This window comes from Monopterus albus, unplaced genomic scaffold (assembly GCF_001952655.1).
Source record: "Monopterus albus unplaced genomic scaffold, M_albus_1.0 scaffold4.1, whole genome shotgun sequence".
Taxonomy (NCBI): domain Eukaryota; kingdom Metazoa; phylum Chordata; class Actinopteri; order Synbranchiformes; family Synbranchidae; genus Monopterus; species Monopterus albus.
The window spans coordinates 4,778,731-4,803,451 of NW_018127884.1; the positions used below are offsets into that span (position 1 = coordinate 4,778,731).

Below are 24,721 nucleotides of genomic sequence, written 5' to 3' on the forward strand. Positions count from 1 at the left end.
GGAATGACTGGATAAACAACTTCATGTCTAATGAGGAGCCAATTGTGATGAACCTATCACACAACATTTTTTCCTCTGCAGCCTCAATCCATTCTCCACTTTTGTCTACAGACTACAGGAAAACTGCCTAGACAGTAAATGAATAAATGCTAATTGTTTGTGTATAACAGGATTGTTTCAGATATATTGGTGAATAGTTGATAAAGTGTGTGTTTATTTGTTTGAAAAAACAACCACTAGCCTACAATGTGATACCCATTTTAAAACATACACAGTTGTCCAGGGATATACTGTCTGGACAAGTGCAGCTCTTGAGCCTACAAGCCTGGAACATCTCACACATCTATGCAAGTTTGGAACGTGCTGCATGCCTTAACCTCTACCCTGTAAATGTATGACATGACCTAACCTTTAATGTGTTGAAGGAACAAGCAGATTCTTCATAATGACTGGTACCTTTCACTTCAGTTTTGGGATATATACTCTATCTATACATGTGATGTGTGTCAGGTTTGCCCGGCGGCACCTTCCTCTTTTCCTTCCCTCACACTAGTCAGCTCCTTTGCACTATTAGACACACCTGCCCCACTTCACTGATTCTCACCAGCTGCGCCTCGTTAGTTCCCCTCTTTACTTAGACACTGCTCACCGTTCACTACCCTGCCAGTTCTTTCTCTGTCTTCAGGCCCCGTGTATGTTATCGTTTTTTGCCCAGTACTCTCTCTCTGTTTTCAGTTATTGCCTGAGTCTCTATCCTGCCCCCCCGCATCTGGTTTTCCTCCTCATCCGACCGCTCCTCTGGATCCTGGTTTCCCTCAGCTCTACCAGCCACCACTTCACAGGTCGATGCACAGTCCCCTTTAATCTGTCTCTCTGTTTCTCTTCTCTCAGTCATCATCATCTCCACCCCGACCAGCCCAGGGGTGAATCCGACATCCGCAGCCCAGCCCGTCATCATTCCATTGACTGTGTTTCCTGCTACCGCTGATCGACACCCGGTCGTCTCACTCCTCCTCATTCATATAAATATTTTGTTCACTACTAGCACTGTAAATAAATCCCACTGCTACCTGGGTCCGTTATTTTTTCCGCTCGCTCATTAGTGTGTTCGAGCGGTTCCTAACAATGTGTGTGTGTGTGTGTGTGTGTGTTTTTCCTGCTACGTGGGGACTTCTTCCTGACTCCATACCAACTCATGAGGACCCATTTCACGGTGGGGACCTAAATTAAGGTCCCCATGGGCAAGAAATTGAATTTTAGGGTGGCAACATGGTTTAGGGTTAGGTTAAGGTTAGGGTCAGGGTTAGGGTCAGGCAAGTAGTGGTTCTGGTTAAGGTTAGGGTTAGTCTACAGGAAATGCATGTAAGTCAATGTAAAGTCCCCATTGACTACGAAACATAAACTGTGTGTGTGTGTGTGTGTGTGTATACACATAAAATTTCCTGGATAAGGGAATTTTATGTATTTTGACTAGCCATCAAATTTTAATTTACCTTGCATGAGAAATAGTTTATCCTCACACTGAGTGAGCATAAACTCTCTCTTACAAAATTACTCTAGCAAATTTTATTTTGCTCAATTATTGTGAATTAATCTTTGTTCTTCTTAGGAGAAAAAAAACAGTATTTAAAGTTAATCTGAAATTCACAGAGCCTGTATTTGAACACACTGTGCTGCACCATATTCCATGTTCCTCCCTTACAAGAATGACTCTTCCAAGTAGTGTGCGCAATTTTCTCTGTGGTTTCCTCGAAACATTGGTTTGCTTGCTCGTCGCTAGGCTCAGCAAAACCCACTTTCCCCTGTTAATATATTGTAATTGCACTTATATTGATTGATGTCAGTTAGAGCTTGTGCAAGTGTTACCTTCACTCTTGAACCAAAGCGCTAGTTTGCACCTTTGTTTCTGTGTCACAAAAGTATTAATACAATTTGCAACGTTAAACACGAATAACTGACTTGATGAACTGTGGGTTAAACGAAGCCAGGAACTCGACCTAAGCATCCCCTAAAATGTTCCAGTTATCGATCGGGGCGAAGTTCAACTGTTGATCTGGCCAGTGTGCAAGATGACAGGCCTACATATGCGCTTCAGTTCCTCTGAGAACGAAGCAGAAGTCGGCAGAGGGACTTAGGCACAGTGAAAAAATAAGTATTTTTAAAAGATGGTTTCAACCAAATCACCTTCTCTGGTGTCGGTGTCCTGCGGACAGACTCTGCTCTGTATGGGCTGTGTGGCTTTCGCGCTCCTCGCTTTCCTTCTGGTTCGCCAGCTCGTCAAGCAGAGAAGACCCCCGGGCTTTCCTCCTGGTCCGTCTCCCATCCCTGTGATAGGGAATATTCTTTCTTTGGCCACCGAGCCCCACGTCTTCCTTAAGAAGCAGAGTGAATTTCATGGACAGGTAATGACTCTCACGCAGTATCCAGTGTATTTTGTGACTGCATTGCTCTTTATCTCAGTGCGCTGCAAACAGTGCAGTGCATGACCCTATAAAGAGGTTTCAGACTTTGATGACACACACATGGTCATGCATACACTGCTCACCAGTGTTCTGCGAACAAGAGTGACCCTTACATTTTGCTCTCTGGCGTTTGCTTGGGGTAAAGGAACCTGCAATTCAGGGGCTAGGAAAAATGAAAGGCACCTCCCAAAAATACATAGGACGTAGACTTCCCTTTGGTAAAGCAGTGTATTTCTAAAATTATGAAGCAGGCCCTATAAGGTTATCTATCTATTAGAGACCAGAAAATATGTATAATCACAGTTCCTGGCTAATAGAAGTTTAATTCAACCTCAGTTTTCTGGCTCTCGAAAAATCACCCAGAGAGTGGACACAAGCAAAATGTTGCAACATGCCTACAGTTGTGTTACAAATCTCACATTAGGCTATATGACATAAGCATTCAGTTGTATAAAAATGTGTGGAAAGAACAGAAGGAATACATTTTTGCAATTTTTTTACCTTTCAGATTTTCAGTCTTGACCTGGGAGGCATCTTGACTGTAGTTTTAAATGGATACGACTGCATCAGGGATTGCCTGCACCATCATAGTGAGGTGTTTGCCGATCGCCCATCACTACCTTTATTCAAGAAAATGACCAAAATGGGAGGTAAGATGCTGTGAAATGATCACAATACTTATTTTCTTGGAAGAGCAGCTTAATAAAATTACAGTTGAAATGTTCATCAAAGCATTTAATTGTAGTATTTTTACTTTAGGTGGTTTAGTTCTTCTGTTTTATTTTATCTCCACTATCCACAGGGCTTCTTAATTGTAAATATGGCAAAGGCTGGATCGAACACCGTAAACTAGCTTGCAACTCTTTCCACTACTTTGGCAGTGGCCAGTGGCTGTTTCAGAGAAAGATCTCAGAGGAGTGCCTGTTCTTTGTTGATGCCATTGACGAACACAAGGGAAGACCCTTCAACCCCAAACACTATGTGACCAATGCTGTGTCCAACATCACCAACCTGATTCTTTTTGGACAGCGTTTTACCTACGACGACCACAACTTCCAGCACATGATTGAGATATTCAGTGAGAACGTGGAGCTCGCAGTGAGCTCCTGGGCCTTCCTCTACAATGCCTTCCCTTGGCTTGAATATGTGCCCTTTGGAAAACACCAGAAGCTGTTCCGCAATGCTGCTGAGGTTTATGACTTCTTATTGCAGGTTATAAAGCGTTTTTCACAGGGCAGAGTTCCACATGTACCTCGTCACTATGTTGATGCCTATTTGGATGAGTTGGAGCAAAATGCAGGAGATCCCAGTTCCTCTTTTTCCTATGAGAACCTCATCTATTCAGTGGGTGAGCTCATTATTGCTGGCACAGAGACCACAACTAATACCCTGCGCTGGGCCATGCTGTATATGGCCCTCTACCCCAACATACAAGGTCAGTAGCTGAAGCATCATCCTTATGAGATCATTTTACTTTCAGTGTGACCATGAGTGAGATCTAAGGCACAATTTACTCTAAATGTATTAGTTATGTGATGTTACACATGCTTACATGCCTGATAGTGTCTGTTTTTCCCTGCAAAGAGAGGGTGCAGAGGGAGATCGACATGGTACTGGTCAATGGGAGGGCACCCACTTTGGAGGACAAACAGAAGATGCCCTACGTGGAGGCTGTTCTCCATGAGGTCCTCCGCTTCTGCAACATTGTCCCACTCGGCATTTTCCGTGCCACCTCCCAGGATGCAAAAGTCAAAGGTTACGCAATTCCCAAAGGCACGATGGTGATCACAAACCTCTATTCAGTGCACTTTGATGAGAAGTACTGGAGTGATCCGGGGGTTTTCTCACCTCAGAGATTTCTGGACAGCAGTGGCAATTTTGTGAGGCGTGAGGCCTTCCTTCCATTCTCCTTAGGTTAGTTTTTCTATGCTTCTCTAAAACAGCAAAAGCCAATGATCTAAATTATAGTAGCTGTAGTCAGTGACAAGACAGTCGCCAGTGAGTGGTTATTTCATTGACCACATTTAAAAGTCATGAGAATTTCCTTGTTTGCTAACTAGGATATCAGATCAGTTGAGTGGCAGGTATGGGGACCGGAATATCAGATATTGAATTGTGGAGTGATGGTGGGCAGGTGTTGTATACACCAAATTTCTGTCTAAGGCTTTTTTCTCAGTGCTATCTACTTTTTCCAGTTAAAATAACCCTACGTGTACCTGTATTACATAGAAAGATCAAACTTAACATAAACCATTAGCCATATTATTCATATCATCCACAAAATTCTCAAAATCAAAAATGAGATGTTGCTTCATATGACACACATTTATAATTTCTTATTTCATAAAATGTTCCTCTTTTTATATGGCCTTAGACAGCATCCATTGTTTTTCATCTGTAGTGCTCTCCAAATTATCCAGATGTTGTGACTGTGACTGTATGAGACCCTAAATGAAATAATTTTCTTTTTTCAGGTAGGCGCCATTGCTTGGGTGAGCAGCTGGCCAGAATGGAGATGTTCCTCTTTTTCACCACTTTGTTGCAGAGGTTTCATCTTCAGTTCCCTCCAGGAAGTGTTCCCTCTCTCACTCCCAAACTGGGCATGACCTTACAGCCCAAACCTTACAACATCTGTGCTGTCCGCAGGCAACAGAAAGTTCCCTGCTCTGGAGACGCTCCTAATCACAACTAGGTCGGCAAATTTTATTACAGCTTATTTAAAGCAAGAATTGTACTATTTTGCACAGCAATACAACCCAACGATACAGTTGCACAGTATTGTACCGCTATTGCTTGTAGCGTCCATTTGCAATAGTGTTTTACCAAAGGACTTTCAGTTACTGAGGTGGCTCTCTACATATGAGAATTTGATCAGGATTTACTGTCAAACTCTCTTACTGAGCAATATGCATGTTTGCACAACATTTTTAAGTAGCAGGGGAGGTGTCAAAACTGTGCCGAAGGACATCTGGGGAACATGAGCGTGCAGCTGATTTATGAGAGGTGCTCTGTGCCCAGAGAACGAAATGTCTATGAACCTTGCTGTGGTAGCGATGGGTTAGAAATATATCAGTGAATGATAGTAAGTATACTTAATGATAACCTTGTACTCTCAGGACAGCCTCGGGTTAGACAAATGACACCACAACTTTGTGTATGTGGGGCAAAGCTAACTAACAGACCCATGTTCTGAACAGTGTGTGTGAACATGGGTCAAGGTTAACGTCATCTGGTCTGACGCTGACCCCTTCTCCAGGGATAACGCTCTCTGGAACTCTTTTTCTTAGAAACCAAATGTAACCCTGGTGGATTTTTAGAAACTGACTGCAGCATGGTTTCTGCTAAATGGTGCTCTTTTTGTATAAAGTTTTTTCTTAAGATATTGAAAAATTGTCTTCTGTTAACTAGACCACAGATTATCTCATTCAATACTTGCCAAATTGTTCGATCAACATGAAAACAGGTGGCAACCTTGTGAATTTTGAAGGAAATACCTGGCTCTTGGCTAAATGCTGCACTATGTTCACCAGTTACTTGCTTACATGGTCTACCATTTGGTGCCCATGTACTGTAGAGTGGATTTTTACAACTTTTTAGAAATATTTACTTTTTAAAAATATTTATAAAAGCAGTTTTAAAGGCTCAGCACACCTACACAGGTATTTGTAATTACTGTGGCTGATTGAACCTCGTTCTAACAAGTGCAACATATTTAAGAGTGAGCAAGATGTCAATCAACACTTTGGACACACTGCTATGAGAGTAAATCTAGCCAGGCTTGTAAGTACAAATGCTCGTGTGGGTATACGGTCGGTATATTTAAGGGCTTTAAGGTTATTCTGTTTACTTGGGGTGGCATGGACAAAGGAAAAAATAAACTGTCAAATAAAGTGTATTGTGAGTTCACACAGACACAAACCAATAAAAGAAAATCAATGAGAACTGCTGATACTTTAGGGATGGTGTTTTATGACAGCTATAAATAACAACAAAAATCAGTTGCTCCCACACTGTAGATAAGGGTGAATGGTTACATTAAACAAACATATGTATATGGATGTTACATAAGGGTAACAGACATTCATAGATGTATTTATGGCACAATCATCAGAGGACACTGTGGTTTGAGAGACTGCGCAGTGAGAATCCAACAAACCTACAACTTAATGAGCCGGAATATGTCAAGTTGGGAGCTTCCAAGGTTTCTGTGTGGAATAACTGACGACAGCGTTATCAGAATGCCAATGGCTCCGACCAGCTGACTCCTGCCGCTGTCGCTGCACCTTTGAACCCGGTTGGAATATTTGACTCAAGGTTGTTTGTTTTGCATGAACAGTACTTGAACCCAGAACCTTTTTTCCAATCAGCATATCATGGCCCACAAACTACTGTATGTAGGTAAAGTTTGGCCTTAGTTAGGTTGGCTGAGACAACAGTGATAACGAAGAGAAAGGAAAATAGAAGAGTGGTTATGATACAGAACAGGGAGAGGCTGAAAGTGAGCAAAAAAAAAAAAAAAAAAAAGAAACACCAAACCCCACAGGTCCACACCTGTAAATAGAAGTAGATAAAAACTCTGGAAACGCAACGGTAATTACAGGATCTCAATGTACAATGTGTCAGCGTGTAGAAAACAAGATTCATTTGATTATTTAAAAATATATATATTTATATGCACATACTCTTTTGTACAGCGGCTAAACACTTGTTTGGTATTAAAATGTGCACACCTGTATCTATTCTTGTCTTTAAATATCACTATATCAATTTACACAATATTTTATCCAGAGATTATGATTTAATAAGGTGATAAAGGAGCTAGGCAACAATTCAGAATTCCCTTTCATAAAACGTCTTGTTCTAGTGGAATGCCAAAAATTTGTAGAGAGAAAAATAGAGAACTAACACTTTTAAAACCTGCCTCATGGTACATCATTAAATATAATTATATATATAAACAAAAATGAAATGAAACCCTGGATCCTTTCTTTATACACTGGCCAAGTGATGGGTTTGGAAAGAAGGAAAAAAAAAAAGTTAAAAAAAATGATGAAAAGTAAGCTTTCAATTTGTCTAAACATCAGCGTCTGCCAGCTGGCTGAAACTGACATTTAGAACTAAAACTAATGGTCTAATATACTACTAAAGAACTGCAAGTCAGCTGACAATCAAGGAAAGCTTTTCTTCATTGAGGTTGTAGAAAGATTATACAAAGTGTATCAATGGCCAAGATACAGCACATCCTGTATGCTCCTCTGTCAGAGGATTTCAATTGCTTCAATTTGTTTGTAGTCAAGTTGTTCATTAAGAGATTACAAACTACTTCAGTCACCCAGATTTTTAATTTTCTTAGCTTTTAAAGTTTCATATTAATGACATAAATTCTTGCAAAATAATTGTTTAACTTTGCATGAATCCTGAGTAACCTTTAAAAAACACTTATAATCAAAAAGGAAAATGACTCCATTGTAACAGCACTTCTGATCTGAATGCAAAGAGTTAAACACCAGAGGACATTTCACTGATTAAAAACCAACCATTACTGTAAGGACACTCAAACATGCACACGGTTTACTAAAATAATTAAAAATGTGCTCTTTCTCCCTACTCAATCGCTCTGACACATTCTCACCAAAAACATTCACATGCACACAAACAAACTGAAGCAAGGAGAGTCAAAGAAACAAACTAACAAAAGGACAGGTGGTACACATGAGTAAAAGCATCAAAAATGATGCAGATATAATGCTATTAATCAGTCAACATTTCAATAATGTCTCTGTGACTGAGTCTGATACAGTGTTTGTGTCGCCAGCAAGAGAGAACTACTACACAAGCCTAGGCTCTGGGCCAATATGGACTCAGTAATGTTCAAACAGGCACATTTGATATATAATTCAAAAATATACCTGACATTGAGGCTGAAACAGTCCCAGTCTCATGTCTTTCTATGTTTGAACTGTTCACTTTGGTAAAGGGTATCAGTCACTTCATGATGTTGCTTACTTCATTATTTTCCCCCTACCTTTCATTTTTAAATAGACAGGATTTGTTTTGTACCTAAGGGAGGTGTAAGCGCTTTGCATTCAAGGCAGCATAACAGCCAGGTTACCATAAAGTTCATGCTGGACCCCGTCCTACTTCTGCACCTTTTTCCTCAGTTCTGGTGCTTTCTGTCTGGGTGCACTTGACTCTCCATGGGGTGAAAGTGCATAGGAGTTGGGCTCCCACCGTTGCAGCAAGGATCCGCTCACAGTAGTAAGGCCTTTTTCTTTCTCCAAGAACAGTGACTGCTTAAGCATCTGAGTGTCTGCACAGTGAATCTTTTAATATATATGTGTGTTGGTGAAAGGCAGATGGTTGAGGGGACTCGTGTCTTTTTACTGCCGCTTCTCTTCTTTTTCATGCATCTCTGTTCCTTTGTCCTCCTGCTACTGACGTTCTTCTCCCTCCTCCTCTTCCTGGATGACCTGGATATCATCTGACGGGGAGGAAGGCAGGCTGGCAATTAGGCTGTCTGGCTGCTGCTGTTTGCTGAGGTCTTTGCTCTTCTCCTCCTCCTCGATGACCTTCTTCCACACCTTGTGGTTCTCTGTCAGGTGCTGCATGATGCTGCAGAACAACCTGCGGCGACCTTTCCTCCTTTCTGCAATGAGCAAAATGCAAAAATATGTTGGCATAACTAATGTAATATATATATAAATAGAACTTGAATCATGAGCTACTGTTGTCAAATCTTACTTGGTGCCACCTCATCTTCTAGCTCATCTTCCTCATCCTCATCTTCATCTGTGTCTGTGTCCACCTGCCCCTCCTCATCGTCCTCCTCCAATCCTGCTTCATTAATCCAGTGGCCAGGAAGCAGGCCAGCAGCATCGTAAGAGTTACAAAGCGGCCCTACAATATGGGTGATGAAAGACTCCTGTAGCTTGGCCAGCTGCGGAGAGGCGCGGTCCATGAAGGGGCTGATGGGTAATCCCAACCTGGCTTCCTCATCTCCCTGCAGATCAACAACAAATATGGTTTAAACCATATGGTTAAATCTTTAGACAATGAACCTTGATACCCGAGTCAAACTACATCACACACAGAGAAGCACAATGCTATTATTACACTTCTTACCTGATATTTTGTTTTATAGCATCTGTTTTTGCTATGTACAAACCCAAAGTTTCAGTTTAGGACAATAAAAACTGAACTATACAGAAGTGCACTGAGCTGAAAGGTTCATGATAGATTTTAACCCATTTTATTTACTGTAAATTTCTTTTGAAAATCTGAAGATAAAATGAAATGGTCGATGTAAATTAGTGTGGGTTCCCTGATAGTGGTTAGGGAGCAGCGCTCTCTGTGCTGCTGCCCGGGTTTTAGTCAGAGTTGTGTCAGGAAGGGCATCCAGTGTAAAACATGTGCCAAATGTCAACATGCAAATTGTCAGTGTGACAATTCGCTGTGGCGACCCCTGACAGGAAAAGGCCGAGTGTAAATTGTGTAAATTTGTGTATGGGCTTTACCTGCTCATAAAACTCATTGACAATGCCATCTGTCCACTTGAGGTGTAGGTCACGGACTTTAGCTGGTCCATTGATATCTGCCAGCTTGATACACACTTGGCACACCAGCAGCCTGTCGTTCTCATTGGTCCAGTCAATTCCTGGACTGCTCACATCATTCACCTGTAAACAAACAAAGATGGATGCCTTATTAAAACAGATCAATATGTTATTTCATTTTATTCTGCATCCATTATGCTATGCTGCATTATCGCACCATTCTCCTAATGCTTCAACTCGTATTTTACCAGAAATAAAAGAATCAATAAATTGGTAATTATCTATTCTCAGCATCTCTCTGTTAAGCTTTCTTCAGCTCAGACCTTGGCATTGAATTCAGCTAGGAAGTCAAAGTGCTTCTTGAGGTCTGTGGCCAAAATAGCCTCGATGACAAGGAAGCGAAAACGCTTGAACTCCACATGATCCAGGTTGACCAGAAAGTGGAACTCGGGCTGAGACAGGTAGAGGCTCCAGGCAGATGCAGCGTGGTGGTTCTCCAGCACTGAACGGTCATTGTACAGCACTGCCTACACCGCACAGGAAGGAAAAGACAAGTGAATAAGAGAGGGAAAGATGGTAAACCAAGTCTTCTTAGTATCCTAACAACTTCCTCGAAAATGTCAGTAGTTCGTTTGCTTACATAATGTCTGCACATGTATTACGCAATTTAGATAATGGATTTAAAAATAGCAAGCACTCAATAAGTGAGACAAAAGGGACATGAAGTTATTTGGTTATGAAAGCAGAGTGATAACAGGCACACACACACGTATACCTGAAGGGAAAATCTGTTACAGGGACATTAGACACCAAGAAAGATTTAAAAGATCAATTTAACAGACAAGTGGTTGTCAATATTATTAGCAATCAATAGGTTCAGGGTTCCCTCTTCTTTCGTTTAACCCAGTTTCCTGGGACTTCTACAAAACCCAGACAGTGTGAGTGCAATCACTGAACATATTGTGAAAATACAATATTTAAACTGGGGCACACAGTTGACCTTTCCACCCCTTATTTACATGACTGACCACAATGAGAGAGCACAATAGGATTAACTGGCTCTGTGGTGAGGAGTCAGTTCTGATTATGATCTCCATTTAAGACAGTTTTTATAGACATCAAATTACTGTCCATGGCTGTATTTATATACAGCATATTAAGGAAAGACACTGCATAGTTTGACTAGCTTGAATATGTTGGTTTTGCATTTTCAAGCATGTAAAGGAAATGTTGACTGTTGAGTTAAAGATTAACTTTAAAAATAAGGATTCATAAGAGGACAAAACACTGTTTCCAGCGAATAGTTTTTAGTTCTACTAATACGTGACTCACTGTGATACGAAGGTAAGCCAAAAATGCGTCACTATTCAAAGAAATGCATGGGATAAGGAAGCACACTCTTCTGTGTGGCTCCTCATGAAGTGCATTAATCACTGTTTACTATCTGTCTATGCAGCAGCCACCAGGGGCCACTCAGATAGGCTGTCAGTAGAGCAGAGAGATAGCCATCTGATTTTGTGTTTATACACAGCACTTGTCTTAGGGACAACACAGTGTTAATTGATTTGGTCTGTTGGTTTGAAACATCTTCTCCCTATGCTGAATGAATAACTCAATAAAGTACAGATATTGGGATAAATGATGATAAGCCAGTGAGGGCTCCTGTGTCTCAGGAGGTAGAGCCGTCATCCCCAACTGGAAGGTCAGCGGCTTGATTCCCGTTCTCCCCAGTCCACATGTCAAAGTGTCCTTGGGCAAGACAATGAACCCCAAGTTGCTCCCTATGGCCAGAGCAGTGTGTCGCAGGGACAGTACTGCCATCAGTTTGTGTGTGTTTGTGGGGTGTGTGAGTTGGCCCCACAGATGACTTCCTCAGTTCTGTACTGGACAAATTCCTTGGTGTATAACATCCTTGGCCAATAAAGTGATTATCATACTCAAATGCAAAGTTCAAGATTATATCAGCAATATGGTGTCTTCTCCTAGCCTTGGACAAAGGACTTGTCTCCATACTTGTCCTCTTAGATCTCAGTGCTGCTTTTGACACCACTGATCACAGCATCTTACTGCAGAGACTTGAACATGTTATTGGGATTAAAGGAACTGCTCTAAGTTGGTTCAAATCTTATTTATCAGAAAGATTTCAATTTGTTCATGTCAATGACAAATGTTCCACACAAACTGACGTTAGTCACAGCGTTCCACAGGGCTCTGTGTTAGGCCCAATTCTCTTCACTTTATACATGATCCCTTTAGGCAATATTATCAGGAAGCACAACATAAATTTCCATTGCTATGCAGATGATACTCAGTTATATTTATCTATGAAGCCAAATAAATCAGGTCAGCTGGTCAAACTTCAAGCATGTCTTAAAGACATAAAGGCCTGGATGACCTGCAACTTCTTACTTCTAAACTCTGACAAAACTGAAGTCATTGTGCTTGGGCCTGAAAACCTTAGAAATCTGCTGTCTAATCATATAGTTACTTTAGATGACATAGCTCTCACCTCCAGTACTACTGTGAGGAACCTTGGAGTCATCTTTGATCAGAATATGTCCTTTAAATCACACAAAAGCTAAGTCTCTAGATCTGCCTTCTTTCACCTACGCAATATTGCAAAAATCAGGAGCATCCTGTCCCAAAGTGATGCTGAAAAACTGGTCCATGCATTTGTTACCTCCAGGCTGGACTACTGTAACTCTTTACTATAAGTATATCCCAATAATTCCCTAAAAAGCCTCCAGTTAATCCAAAATGCTGCAGCCAGAGGACTGACAGGAACGAGCAAGAGAGATCATATCTCTCCCATATTAGCTTCTCTCCACTGGCTCCCTGTAAAATTCAGAACAGAATTTAAAATCCTTCTCCTAACATACAAAGCCCTTAATGACAAGGCTCCATCGTATCTTAAAGACCTCGTAGAGCCTTATCATCCTAACAGAGCACTTCGCTCTCAGAGTGCAGGTTTACTTGTGGTTCCTAGAGTCCACAGAAGCAGAATGGGAGGCAGAGCCTTTAGCTATCAAGCTCCTCTCCTATGGAACCAACTCCCAGTCTCAGTTCGGGAGGCGGACACCCTCTCTACCTTTAAGATTAGACGTAAGACGTTCCTTTTTGATAAAGCTTATAGTTAGGGCTGGATCAGGTGACCCTGAGCCTTCCCTTAGTTATGCTGCTATAGGCCTAGGCTGCTGGGGGCCCCATGATGCTCTGAGTTTCTTTCCCCTCCCCTCCCCTCAGTGTTTGATTGTTGTGTCTTGTTGCTTTTCTTCTTTTGTCTCTCCTCTATCCACTCACCCCAACCGGTCGAGGCAGAAGGCCGCCCACCAAGAGCCGGGGTCTGTCGGAGGTTTCTTCCGTTAAAGAGAGTTTTTCCTCCCCACTGTCGCCAAGCACTTGCTCAAGGGGGATTTGTTGGGTTTTCCCTATGTAATAATATTGATAACAGTAAGGTCTAGACCTTACTTTGTAAAGTGTCCTGAGATGACTTTTGTTGTGATTTGGCGCTATATAAATAAAATTTGATTTGATTTGATTTGAATATCCAGGTAGGATCTTTCTATGGAAAGCTTGGACAACTGCAACAATAGGCCAAGTACACATGCACAGATAGGTGTCAAATTAAAGCAAAAACCTGAATGCTTGACCCCCACAGTGAGGGGATCGATTGGTGCTGTTATGCTGTGGGGGACATTTTAATAGTATGGCTTGGATCCACTTGCTCTGTCTGAGGGAAGGATTGCTGCAAATCAATACAAAGTTGTTCTGCATGATGACCTTTATCCTATGATGTAACATTTCTATCCTGGTGGGAGTGGTCTCTTCTTTCTATATACCCTATCATCTTTATTCTCTGTGCGTATTTATGTGCCCCCAGTGAGCAAAACCAGTGTGTCAATTCAATCTACATCGCTTTAAAGAACCACTAAATGCTGTGGAATACCTGAGGTGCATTAGTGGCTACTAGAAAGGCATTTGTGCGACCAGGATGGTCATAGTCGTGCATTGCAGCTGCTACATAAAGGGCCATGAGCTCCAAGGCAGGTATGTTCCAGGCCAAACAGCCATAGCTGTCATCTGAAATCAAGGAGCTCTTGGAGGAAGCGTAGGATATCCTGCCTGGAGAGATCCCACTGTCTGAATCTGGAACATGACAACAAACAAGATGGAAGTCAATGAATGTCACAGTAATGAAAAATAAGATACAGACCTATGCCGTCATTATAAAATCTGTTTAGAATTGTATCTTTTCTGAAATTACAAAAAACATTAGATCAACAATTTCAGCCAAAATTACATGGATTGCAAAACAGCAGGGGACAGTCACAAGCCTAATGATGATAGAGCCTTAGAGACATGTTCTTTTCTCAATTATTCACTGATTAACACAATTTGTCATACCACTCCCATTTTCTCTCTGGCCTCCCTTATCAAATGACAGCTGTTCTAGTAGTCACAGTGGGAGAAAACAATGGTTAATCTTCAGATAATTTCTACTAGTGCTAAAATATCAGCAGCAGAGTTTAGCTAAGGAATCTATCCATCCATTTTCTAAACCGCTTAGTCCCAAATGGGGTCACGGAGCCAATCCCAGCCAGCTGCAGGCGAGAGGCGGGGTACACCCTGGACAGGTCGCCAGTCCATCGCAGGGCTAACACAGACGAACAACCACTCTCAATCACTCCTACAGGCAATTTAGAGACACCAGTCAACCTATGCTGCATGTCTTTGGACAAAGCACCCGGAGAGAACCCACGCAAGAACGGGGAAAACATGCAAACTCCGCACAGAAAGGCCCCGGGTTGGCCGGGGCTCAAACCTAGAACCTTCTCACTGTGAGGCAACAGCGCTAACCACCGCACCACCGTGCTGCAGCTAAGGAATCCCTACATTTTAAACCAAACCGTCCATGGCCATGTGTATGGTAAAGGCCACATCCTATAAATAATTTCTAGAAGCCACAAACAGAATCAGTCAGTCTGTCTTTCTGTCATCAGAAGGTGGACAAGTAATGACTGGTCCACGTTTTCTTAAATAAGCAGGAGTGTGCCCGCTTCAAACAGTGGGAATGATCAGGAATGCATAAAACTGTGATTTTCAAAGTGTGATGCACGCCTCCCCTGGGGGGCGCCAGTGGACTTCAGGGGAGGCCCAGCATGAGAAAAGATAAATCAGAAAAAAATAACTGTAAATATCAAACTTTAGCTTGGCTATATGTGGATTGATTTGTAACACCTACAGTGAGAGAGGAGACAGAGTCTGGGGCAAGCAGAAAACTATGCAAGTATGACGATGGTTATTTAAGGTTTGGATTTTCATGACAGGTCCTGATGATGCTCCACTGTGTGTTATTTGCAAAGTGGTGCTAGCTAATGACAGTATGAGGCCATGTAAACTCTGGCAACATACTGAGACCAAATACCCAAGTTGGGTGATCAAGATGCAGGAGTTTTTTGATAGAAAGCTAATGGAATTGCGGTCACAAAGTAAAGTAATTGAGACATTAGCATGTGGAGGATTAATCAGTACAATAATTTCAAGTAAGAGCAGCCCAGAGTTTAAATGTGAATGTGGGATACAGATTTATTTTTAAAAAATAAATCAATGTGCTTTTCTTTTGTGTTTACATTTACTGTTGTAACCCATTTTTATGACTGAATGGAACATACAGCACAGTAGGCTACACCAACTGTGACAGTAAAGGGGGAATAACACAAAACCTGTCTTAAGATAAGGCCTATTATGTATTTTACAATTATTCTCAGAAATTTCTCAGTATTGTTTTAACACTACATGGTGCGACACTCACAGGGAATATTCCTGTAGCCATTTGTAAGATTATTTTATGAATATGACCCAACCTGCGACATCAAAAAGGTACGAGGTCAGAGAAGTCCATTTAGGAAATTAACTGTGTATAGGATCTCATGCAAAACTCTGCGCAGACACTGAATGGATGCTGTGTAGTTAGATATTCCACAGACTATAACAAAGATCTATGACCAATGAGTTTATGAGCCTTCCTGTATCACTGGTGTTTACCTGTGTCACTTCCAGTCACATGTTCACTGTGGATCTGCTGGAACCCAGGGATTGGTCGAGTGGTCAGGTACCAGACAGCATGGAGCACATCAGTAGCATGGACCCGGTTATGATCTGTGTTTGTTGCCAAAATAGTTTAAATGAATCTAGCACACCAGCAACAGATTAAAATTTGAGATTGTTAGGCTAACTGAAACTGTGTCTTAGCATTGCCACACAATAGCCGCTTAATTCACAAGGGGAAACACTTAAACATGAATCTCTGAATTTCTTGAACACTACATGGTGTAACACTCACAGGGAATGTCCCTGTAGCCATTTTCCAGAGCACAGAAGTATGTCATGAACTCCCGCACAGGGATCTTGAAAATTTCAAACAGACATGTATCCTGGAAAAGGGTATATGTCACCTGGGGAAACACAAGGAAGCTTTACTCAAACTTCAATCATAACACAAGATGACAAGCGCCATCGCTGATGTTCAGTGGAACACTAAAATCACTGTGTGCAGATTATTATGCATAAGCAAGAAGTTCACAGTCTGCTGAAATGAAATGAGACATCAAAGGTGACATATTTGCTTTCACTGAAATTTGTAATAGTTCTAACTGAGGTGCAGCATATTTACATTTGTGATGTATATCTGTGGCTTGACACTTATCTAGAACAGGTCTCTGTTGGGAGTCTTTAGTGCTGCTGTTGAAATGCTGATGTCATTGGCCATTATTAAAATCCACCAGCATTCTGTTACATTTACAAATACTTTTCCTGTTCCAACCCTACCAGTACAGCACTTGAAACTCTGGTTATCAAAATCACAGAAATCATTTGATCACACAATCACACTCAGCTCTTTTCAGGAAGACAGATGCCTTAAATTCTTTACACAACTAGCCATGGACATATTAAATTTGGACTAACAGGCTAAAAGGCCTGCTAGCTGGCCCCAGACTGCAATGACCATATAAGAACTTTTTTTTAAATCAGAAGTGGACAGACCTGCCAATTAAAACACATACTGCTGCTGCTACAAGAGATCGTTGGTTTATGATGGTTGTACTAACATAGCTGAGTATCCTTCCAGTCTTCCCTCCTGTTTTGTCCACCAGGTCAAAGATCTGGAAGTTCCACGTGTTCATCCTCTCCATGAGAGCCTGATGGTCCTCCAGCATAGGATCTAGCCTGAACTCCTGCTCGCCCTGGAGACATTCAGAAAATGAACAAAGTGCAGAGATTAGCACAGGCATTACTGTACTGGCATATAATGTAGTGATCATGCAAATACAAGCATTAGACAGAAGACAGCAAATGTCTGATGTAGGCTACACTAACCAAAGAATATCCGTAATATAGAACACGAATTAAACATAAGATTGAAAAGTTTGGCAGAGCTAGAATGTCTGCTGAATTAAGAGAAGACAGGTCACATGAATGGTTGGCTGGCTGAGGATGCTTATTAAAACTTTAATTATATAACACACTTCTAAACAAATGTTACAAAGTGCTTCACAGTAAAATAAAACACACATTACATAATAAAAGAAAAGGAAAAAGATATATGTTATACTCAAATACACTCAGTCAATGCCAGTGTGGAATGCCTGTATAAATAAGTATGTTTTAAGAAGAACATGGAACAAGGCCACATTAGAAGCAGGCTTAATTTCAATTGGTAGGCTATTCCAAAGTCTAGGAGCTGCTATAGCAAAAGGTGCATCTCCCCACTGCTTTAGTTTGGACTTAAACTGATTAGGGCAAAAGAAAGGCTTATACTATAATGTCCCACTTTTGAAAGATGGTCCAAAGTAAATGGAATGAACTGATCAAAAACAACAAAACATAAGATGAAGTCAGAGAATCAACAACACAAGAAATAACCTAGGAATTGATCCTTATAGTTTTAGTTATATGAAACTGTAGGAGCTCTTAACAGGCTGCAGAAGAAACATCAGGAAAACTGTCTTACAGGGATTCAGAGTAGCATTAATAGAGTTAAAACTATAGGCTTGTGACAATTAGTCACAATCACATTAGAAGAATGTTTGACTCTTGCATCTTTGGCAGCTGTCTGATAAGCAGCCAGAGTGTCTTGTAGAATGTCCAGAGACACATGAAGGCAGTCTCTGTTCCACTTCCTTTCAGCATGGCTGCATGAGTGCTTAAAGAGCTCGGATGTTTTCATTAGGCCAAGGCTCATGTCGCACCTCGGTGCAGGTGGAGTTGAACAGAGACCATTAATCATCCATAGACATCTGGACATCGAACATCCCATGAACATAAGGATGGCTGTCTTACAAAATACAGCAACAGTCTCCACTGTAATCACACGCCACCGTGCTGTAGGATGGGTTAATAAAACCTCAAATACAATAGGCAAGTGATTGGAAATCCTAAATAAAAAGTAAAATGGTTATATGTTGCTCTCACAGCAAGCACGTATCAAAGTAGCATAAATGAAAATGGAAGTGTACAGTCATTGTAAACCAAGTCAGCACTAAATGTCTGAAATTCAACTGTGGCAGGTGGGGATGGAGAAAAAAAATCAAAACAAGAAAAATTGAATAAATAATCCATCTGCGTTGCTGCAGTAGACAAATGTGCTGTATGTAGACAACCTCTGATCACCTCTGATTCCTGCTAGTCTGTGCTCAGGCCCTTCTCCTTCTACCCTAAAAAAAACTGCCTGTCCCTGGTTCCCTGCAACATCTGGTCTTCCGTCTCCAGACACGTCCGCCTCCACACTCTCCTCCCTGATCAGAGGCTCCCCTGTGAACTCCAGCACTTCACCTGATGTACACACAAAGCACAGTGAATGGAAAGCCATGAGCACATGAACACATGCAAGCGGACACACACACACACACACACACACACACACACACACACACACACACACACACACAAACACAAAAAAACTAATCATGTTACTGTCACATATTTGATTTTCAAATTGATCTGATATCAATACATTGCAGTCCCAAAATGAATTAAAAAATATCATTCCATCTATTTACTCAAAGTATTTTACTGGGCTTTTGAAACATGAATTATTAGTATATAGCAAAGATTTTGTCTTCAACTTATTTGAAATCTTATTGTATTCATTTGAAAAACGACTCGCCTCAAACAGGGAGCTGTTGTATATTGAAGAGAAAAAATTAAGATGAAACCTAAAACCTGTGGCTGGTTGTCAGAAGGCATAGTGGCTAATTTTACAACTCTTACTTATGGGGGCGGCTGTGGCTATGGGAGCAGCTGTGGCTCAGGAGGTAGAGCGGGTCGTTTCCTAACCGGAGGATTAGCGGTTCGATTCCCGGCTTGTCCAGTCAGTCCTTGAGCAAGACACTGTACCCCCAGCTGCTCCTAGTGATGTCACCGGTGTGTGAGTGTTTGGGAGTGCAAATGGGTGAATGGCCAAATAGTGTGAAAGCACTTTGAGTGTGCTGTAAAGCATAGAAAGGCGCTATACAAATATAAGACCATTTACTTGGAAGAAGGAATAGGAAAAAGATATACAATGTCAAATGTCTATTCTTCATGTGTGCATCATTATTGATGGAGCCCAGCAGAGAGCAGCATTATCCCCCTGAACTGCTTACTGAAGACTTTCTCTTTGACTCCCCTATACCAGTGGTTTTCAAACTTTTTAGGCCAAAGGGCAAGCCAAAATCTCAAGGCACACCTGAATACATGTCCATGGAAAATCAGCCTCGTCAACCTATAAATATGTATTTTTATTTACTTATGACAAATAAAATAATTGAGTGAGCGAGGAGGGGTAAATCTAGCATGAGAGGGAAGCATCAAGTAAAGTTACTGTATGTACCTGAGCGCATGTGTTGAGCCTCACTACTAAATGGTTGATGAGATTCGCCTGTATCACTGCTAGAAACTCCCTTGAGCATCTGACGACCACAGCTAGAAAGGACAGACACAACAATCAAAGACATGACTAGTGACAGTACATAATGTATTGTTACTTAAAAGAGTGAATCAAATAGAATATAGTTACATGCCAATTCAGTATGGCAGGTCTCACCTTGTGCAAAGAGGGAAGGTAGAGCTACGGAAAGCCTGCTGAAAATCAGGTGGGCTAAGGGTGTAGCCCAAGGGCTTGTGCAGGTTTAGATTGACACTTGGCTTTGTCAGGAAGTCAGCCGTGTCTGGGAACTCCACAGGCAATCGAGGGACAAGAGACAATGAAGAGCCCGTACCTACTGAAGGAGGACTATGGCTTGGTGAGGTGACTGGGCTCAGGCTAGGTGATGTGCCTGAAGGGGATGAAGGGAGTACAGACAATGAGAAAGGAACAGCATTCAGTCAAAACATGAAGATTTAACCAAATTATAGTGTCTTTGGGAAGTTTTATAATTAAATCTCACCTGGTCTCCTGGGCCCTGCATGGCAGGTGAGGGTAACAGAGGAGGACCTCTGCTTGGGAATGGTGAGCAGGTTTGTATTTGGCCCATTGGAAAGACCTACGCTGGAGTGCAAAACACACACATTCAACTTTTAATTCCTACCCAACCTTTTGCACAATAAGGAACACTTTTTGAAGATGTGCACACAGCACTAGAGTCCAAGGCTACGCTATCCTCAGTCATACAACAACTAACATCTGAAACAAAAAAACATGATGATCTTAAACTCAAAGAAGTTCATCAGCCAACATAACTAGTCCTCTACTGCCATGCTGTGGACACAATTAGAGACTACACCTCAGTGTCTCAGCAAGTACATTTGATTACAGTTACTAATGAACCTTGATTTTATATCAGTGCATGTAAACAGTAAGAATCATTATTAAAATCCAGTTAAACTCATTCCTTGACTTTGACATGTTAACATCTCCATCTGCTATGGGTTTATACTGCGCAAGATTCAAATCACTCAAGCCTATGAGGCATACAGAAACACAATGAAAAGAAATGATTGAAATAACTTCTTGTTTGTTTGGTATGGTCTGTCTCATGATGGAGTGTTCATGAGTTAGCTAGCTAACTTTGCACTTCTCAGTCTCAGCCTTTAGATTTTCAGTCTCACACCAACAGCTCCAAACCACATCAAAGGGAGCAGATCAAACCTGCAAGAAGCTGTTGCTGTTCACATACCTACTCACCAATCAACTGTGAGGTAAGGGAAGTTACTATAGTATAGACATTGCAAAGTTCTAAAGACAGCACAATGACATGCTTACCTAAGGGGAAAATAACTTTGCTTTTCACGATTTCTAATGATACCAAATCAGACATACAATATATTCAATGTTTGTAGCACAACCAGTGTTTCGCTCCTGCAGGTCATAATCATAGGGGACATCAGGCCACTTGATGAGCAGATAATCTTTTTTTTTTTTAGGCCCAGAGATATGATGTTACACTGTAGGTGTGACATCCAGTACCACGTAATGAAATTGTAGTGAGACAAAGAGGCACGTAAAAGGATAAAGGCAAAGGGAAACTGTATTGCTTTAACAGACAAATCTGGCTTCTCTATCCAAAACTAAATACAAGCTACATTTCTCACCCGGTCCTCTCAATAACATGTATATTACACAGCTGAACCAGTTTCCAGTGACGTTTTATTTCTATGACTATTTTTATAATGAATATGATTTCTTTCCTCTCAGAACAAACCAAGGCCCATGCATTACTCTTTTCAGGATGAGTAAAAAAACAAACAACAACAAAAAAAAAAAAACAGGCCCTTGATTTCACCTGAGGAAAACCATAGTGCAGTTACATAATTCCGATCTTGTGATGGTAGCCATTAATCTGATGCTAAACTGGACAGCTTCAGGGTAAAGCCCAGGTGATGTATGTGAGCAATGCTGGAGAACGTGTGTGTTTCTGAAAGGTGGTAATGTGTATGGTTGTGTTTTTGTTGGTACCTGGTCAAGTTGAGGTCGGGGTAGGGTCTCTTGCCATTGTTGCGCTCCCAGCGAGTAGAGGCGGAGTCAACAGGAGGGAGTGTAGAGGACGAGGAGGAGGTGGAACTCCGCCTGGGCTGAGGGGTGGGAAGGCTGTTTCTGCTGCTCAAACCCTGATGGGAAAAGGACGTTTCCAGTGTAGACTTGTGTTTTATAAACAAAATGAAGATGCTGGTTATGTGACACAAGCAGCACTATGACACGTGTCAGCATTTGTTAACTTAGGCCATTTTTAAACTGACAACTGCATGTGTCTAAAGAAGGGTCCCTGCAGCTGATTCAATTTAAGATCCACTGTTGTGTCCATTTCCCCACTGATTTGCCTTTTTTGATGACTTTAACCTGAACGTAACCTTATTTCTAGCCCCAGTCTGTTGTCTTTTGAAATGCTTAACCTGACCCCTAACCTTACACTAACCCCAGCCAGTTATCTCTGCTACGCTTAAGCATAACCTAAACCCTAATGCCCAACCATGGAGTGTGGGGGCTACGGGAAATACTGCTCTAAAGGGTTTGTATGGTCAAAAAGTTTAACCTGTATCAACTATTACTCATGTCTTTATCTTTATTAGTTTGGTGCAGATTTTTAGCGCCCACCTTAATGGTTTTCCTGTCAGTTCTCTCTGCTGAGTCCTCCACTTCATCACAGGGGTAGAAACCTGGGAAAGGGGTGAATGGGTTTACCCTGGGACGGCACGACCCTGAGAATGTCCCCATTAGGCTGGAGATGCTGCGCAGAGCTGAGATGGTGTGTGGCGAAAGAGAAGAGTCCATCAGCAGGTCTGACACCAAGTTCCTGGCCTCGTTGATGACTGAAAGGTCCACGCCGTTGCCGCTTACTGCACCCTGACATATGCACATTGCACAGATAAGGAAGCCGTGGAGCAAAGATGCTGTCAGAGGGCAGCTTCAGTGCAGCACAGCATTTGCACGCATAGTAAATACAGTGGTTTAAAAATGTTTGTGTTAAGATTTTGTTTAAAGCCCTGACAATTTGATTCTCATAGGAAAACAGATCTTAAATTTTAGCTAATGGCTTAAGACAGCGCCCCTTGAGGCAAATTTGTAATTTGTGATATTGGGCTATACAAATAAAAAGTGACGTGACTTGACAGTGTTGTCTACTGGTCCCCTGCTGGAGTGTACTGTAATATAGACAGCAGATAGAGTACCAATCAGCTGAATCATGCCAAAAGACTATTTGGCAAAAGGCTATTTGGGCTAGTGGTGTTGTAGTAAGAGCAACGGCATCGGGTACATGGTGCTAATGAATCTCCCCCACCAAGTTTGCTCCTTCTTTCTTTCTTTTAACAATCCCCCATAGCTGACTTTGTTGATATTTAACATTTCTAACTTCCTCTCCCACTTCATTCCTCTCCTGTTTTCTCCTAATCATTCTTCTCTTTCTCTAACCTCTTTCACAACAGAAACAGTAGCAACAACTACAGTTTATTGGGAGGAAAGTATGCTTTAAATACAGTCCATATCATAAGTGCACTGCTTTGCTAATATCTAAACATGAAAGTCCATCAATTGTAAGAGCAATACAAAATAAACATAGGGGCAGCACGGTGGCGCAGTGGTCAGCACCGTTGCCTCACAGCGAGAAGGTTCTGGGTTCGGGCCCCACCCTGTGTGCGGAGTTTGCTTCGTCTATGTGTTAGCCCTGCGATGGATTGGCGACCTGTCCAGGGTGTACCCCGCCTTCGCCCGATTGCCGGCCGGAATTGGCTCCGGCCCCCCCGTGACCCCGTTCAGGGACTAAGCGGTAGAAAATGAATGAATGAATGTAAGAGCAATGTATTTAAAAAAAGGTTTAATCCTTGCTTTTTAGGGCATGTTTGGGGGAAATGCTCTGGCTGGCTTGGCCCTGTCCAACAGGAACAAATAATGACTTTTGGTCTGTGCGAGATAAATTCTTTGACAGATTACTGAAACAGTTCAAGCAAAACAAATAATGTCTGAGTAAAATAAAAAAAATGTGGCATGACAACAATTCCAAAGTCACTGTATGCCAAGTTTAACATGATGTGTATTTTGCATAACAAAAAAAAATATTAGGAAAAGAACTGAATGTCCTAAAGGAGATTTATAGCCAGCCATTACTGATGGACTACAGAGACCATACTACCTAAAAAAGCATGTATTAGCTGTGCATTAATCATGCACAAGTGTAATCTTAAACATGCAAGATGAAATGACTGTAGTACTAACCTGATACTGTGGTTTGTACCAGTGTTTTAGATCCCAGTCCCACAAGATCATCTGAAAATCACACGAGACATAATAGGTGTCAGTCAGATGTCATCACTGTACAATACTGCATATGTGTTTGTGCATAATAGAGAGTATTTAATATATTTCCACAGAAAGCACACAGGCTTTGACATATGCCCCAGTTTGAGCACACTGCCTTATGACTTTGCAGTAAGGGCAGGTCAGCAACAGTGTGACAAAACGTCTGTTAGTCTATTCTACCTGATATCTAAACACACAGTGTTGTAACGCTTTACAATAAAGATTTCCTGCACCACATGATGCACTTGCTACTACATGTACGCTAATGCACACTGGCTTAGCGACAGCAGACCGAAGCCTTTCAGCGAAAGCAAAAGAAGAAAAGCAAACCAGTAAAACCACCACGGTGCGTCTACAATGGAGCTATGTGATCTTATCTAGCTCTAACTACGTCAATTGGCAGCATTTCAACACTATCTGCTCTCACACATTAC

The 24,721-nt window shown here is 41.6% G+C and overlaps 2 protein-coding genes across 2 annotated transcripts in view; one reads left to right on the forward strand and one right to left on the reverse strand.

Annotated features, from left to right (window-relative positions):
• The first annotated feature begins 2,189 nt into the window (after nt 1-2,189).
• Nucleotides 2,190-5,807, forward strand: cyp2r1 (cytochrome P450, family 2, subfamily R, polypeptide 1). Its single transcript, XM_020605561.1, has 5 exons — nt 2,190-2,402; nt 2,971-3,112; nt 3,265-3,897; nt 4,047-4,376; nt 4,937-5,807. Exons 1-5 carry the CDS (start codon nt 2,226-2,228, stop codon nt 5,152-5,154), a joined length of 1,500 nt encoding a protein of 499 aa, XP_020461217.1. The 5' UTR covers nt 2,190-2,225; the 3' UTR covers nt 5,155-5,807.
• Nucleotides 5,808-6,424: 617 nt separating this feature from the next.
• The window catches only part of pde3b (phosphodiesterase 3B), a 46,334-nt gene continuing 28,037 nt past the window's right edge, over nt 6,425-24,721 (reverse strand). Inside the window, 15 exon segments of the mRNA XM_020606289.1 lie at nt 6,425-9,108; nt 9,204-9,462; nt 9,977-10,138; nt 10,339-10,542; nt 13,962-14,161; nt 16,061-16,174; nt 16,359-16,470; nt 17,125-17,259; nt 18,729-18,847; nt 19,887-19,978; nt 20,100-20,331; nt 20,443-20,543; nt 21,951-22,102; nt 22,587-22,835; nt 24,204-24,254. Coding sequence (XP_020461945.1) covers nt 8,894-9,108; nt 9,204-9,462; nt 9,977-10,138; nt 10,339-10,542; nt 13,962-14,161; nt 16,061-16,174; nt 16,359-16,470; nt 17,125-17,259; nt 18,729-18,847; nt 19,887-19,978; nt 20,100-20,331; nt 20,443-20,543; nt 21,951-22,102; nt 22,587-22,835; nt 24,204-24,254 — 2,397 coding nt within the window. The 3' untranslated portion in view covers nt 6,425-8,893.

What these genes read in the sequence shown, in the direction of transcription:
- cyp2r1 (XM_020605561.1), top strand. Translation starts at nt 2,226, where the DNA reads ATGGGCTGTGTGGCTTTCGCGCTCCTCGCTTTCCTTCTGGTTCGCCAG. An exon ending in CCTCTACCCCAACATACAAG is followed by an intron (nt 3,898 to 4,046) that starts GTCAGTAGCTGA and finishes TTCCCTGCAAAG; the next exon opens with AGAGGGTGCAGAGGGAGATC. An exon ending in CTTCCTTCCATTCTCCTTAG is followed by an intron (nt 4,377 to 4,936) that starts GTTAGTTTTTCT and finishes TTCTTTTTTCAG; the next exon opens with GTAGGCGCCATTGCTTGGGT.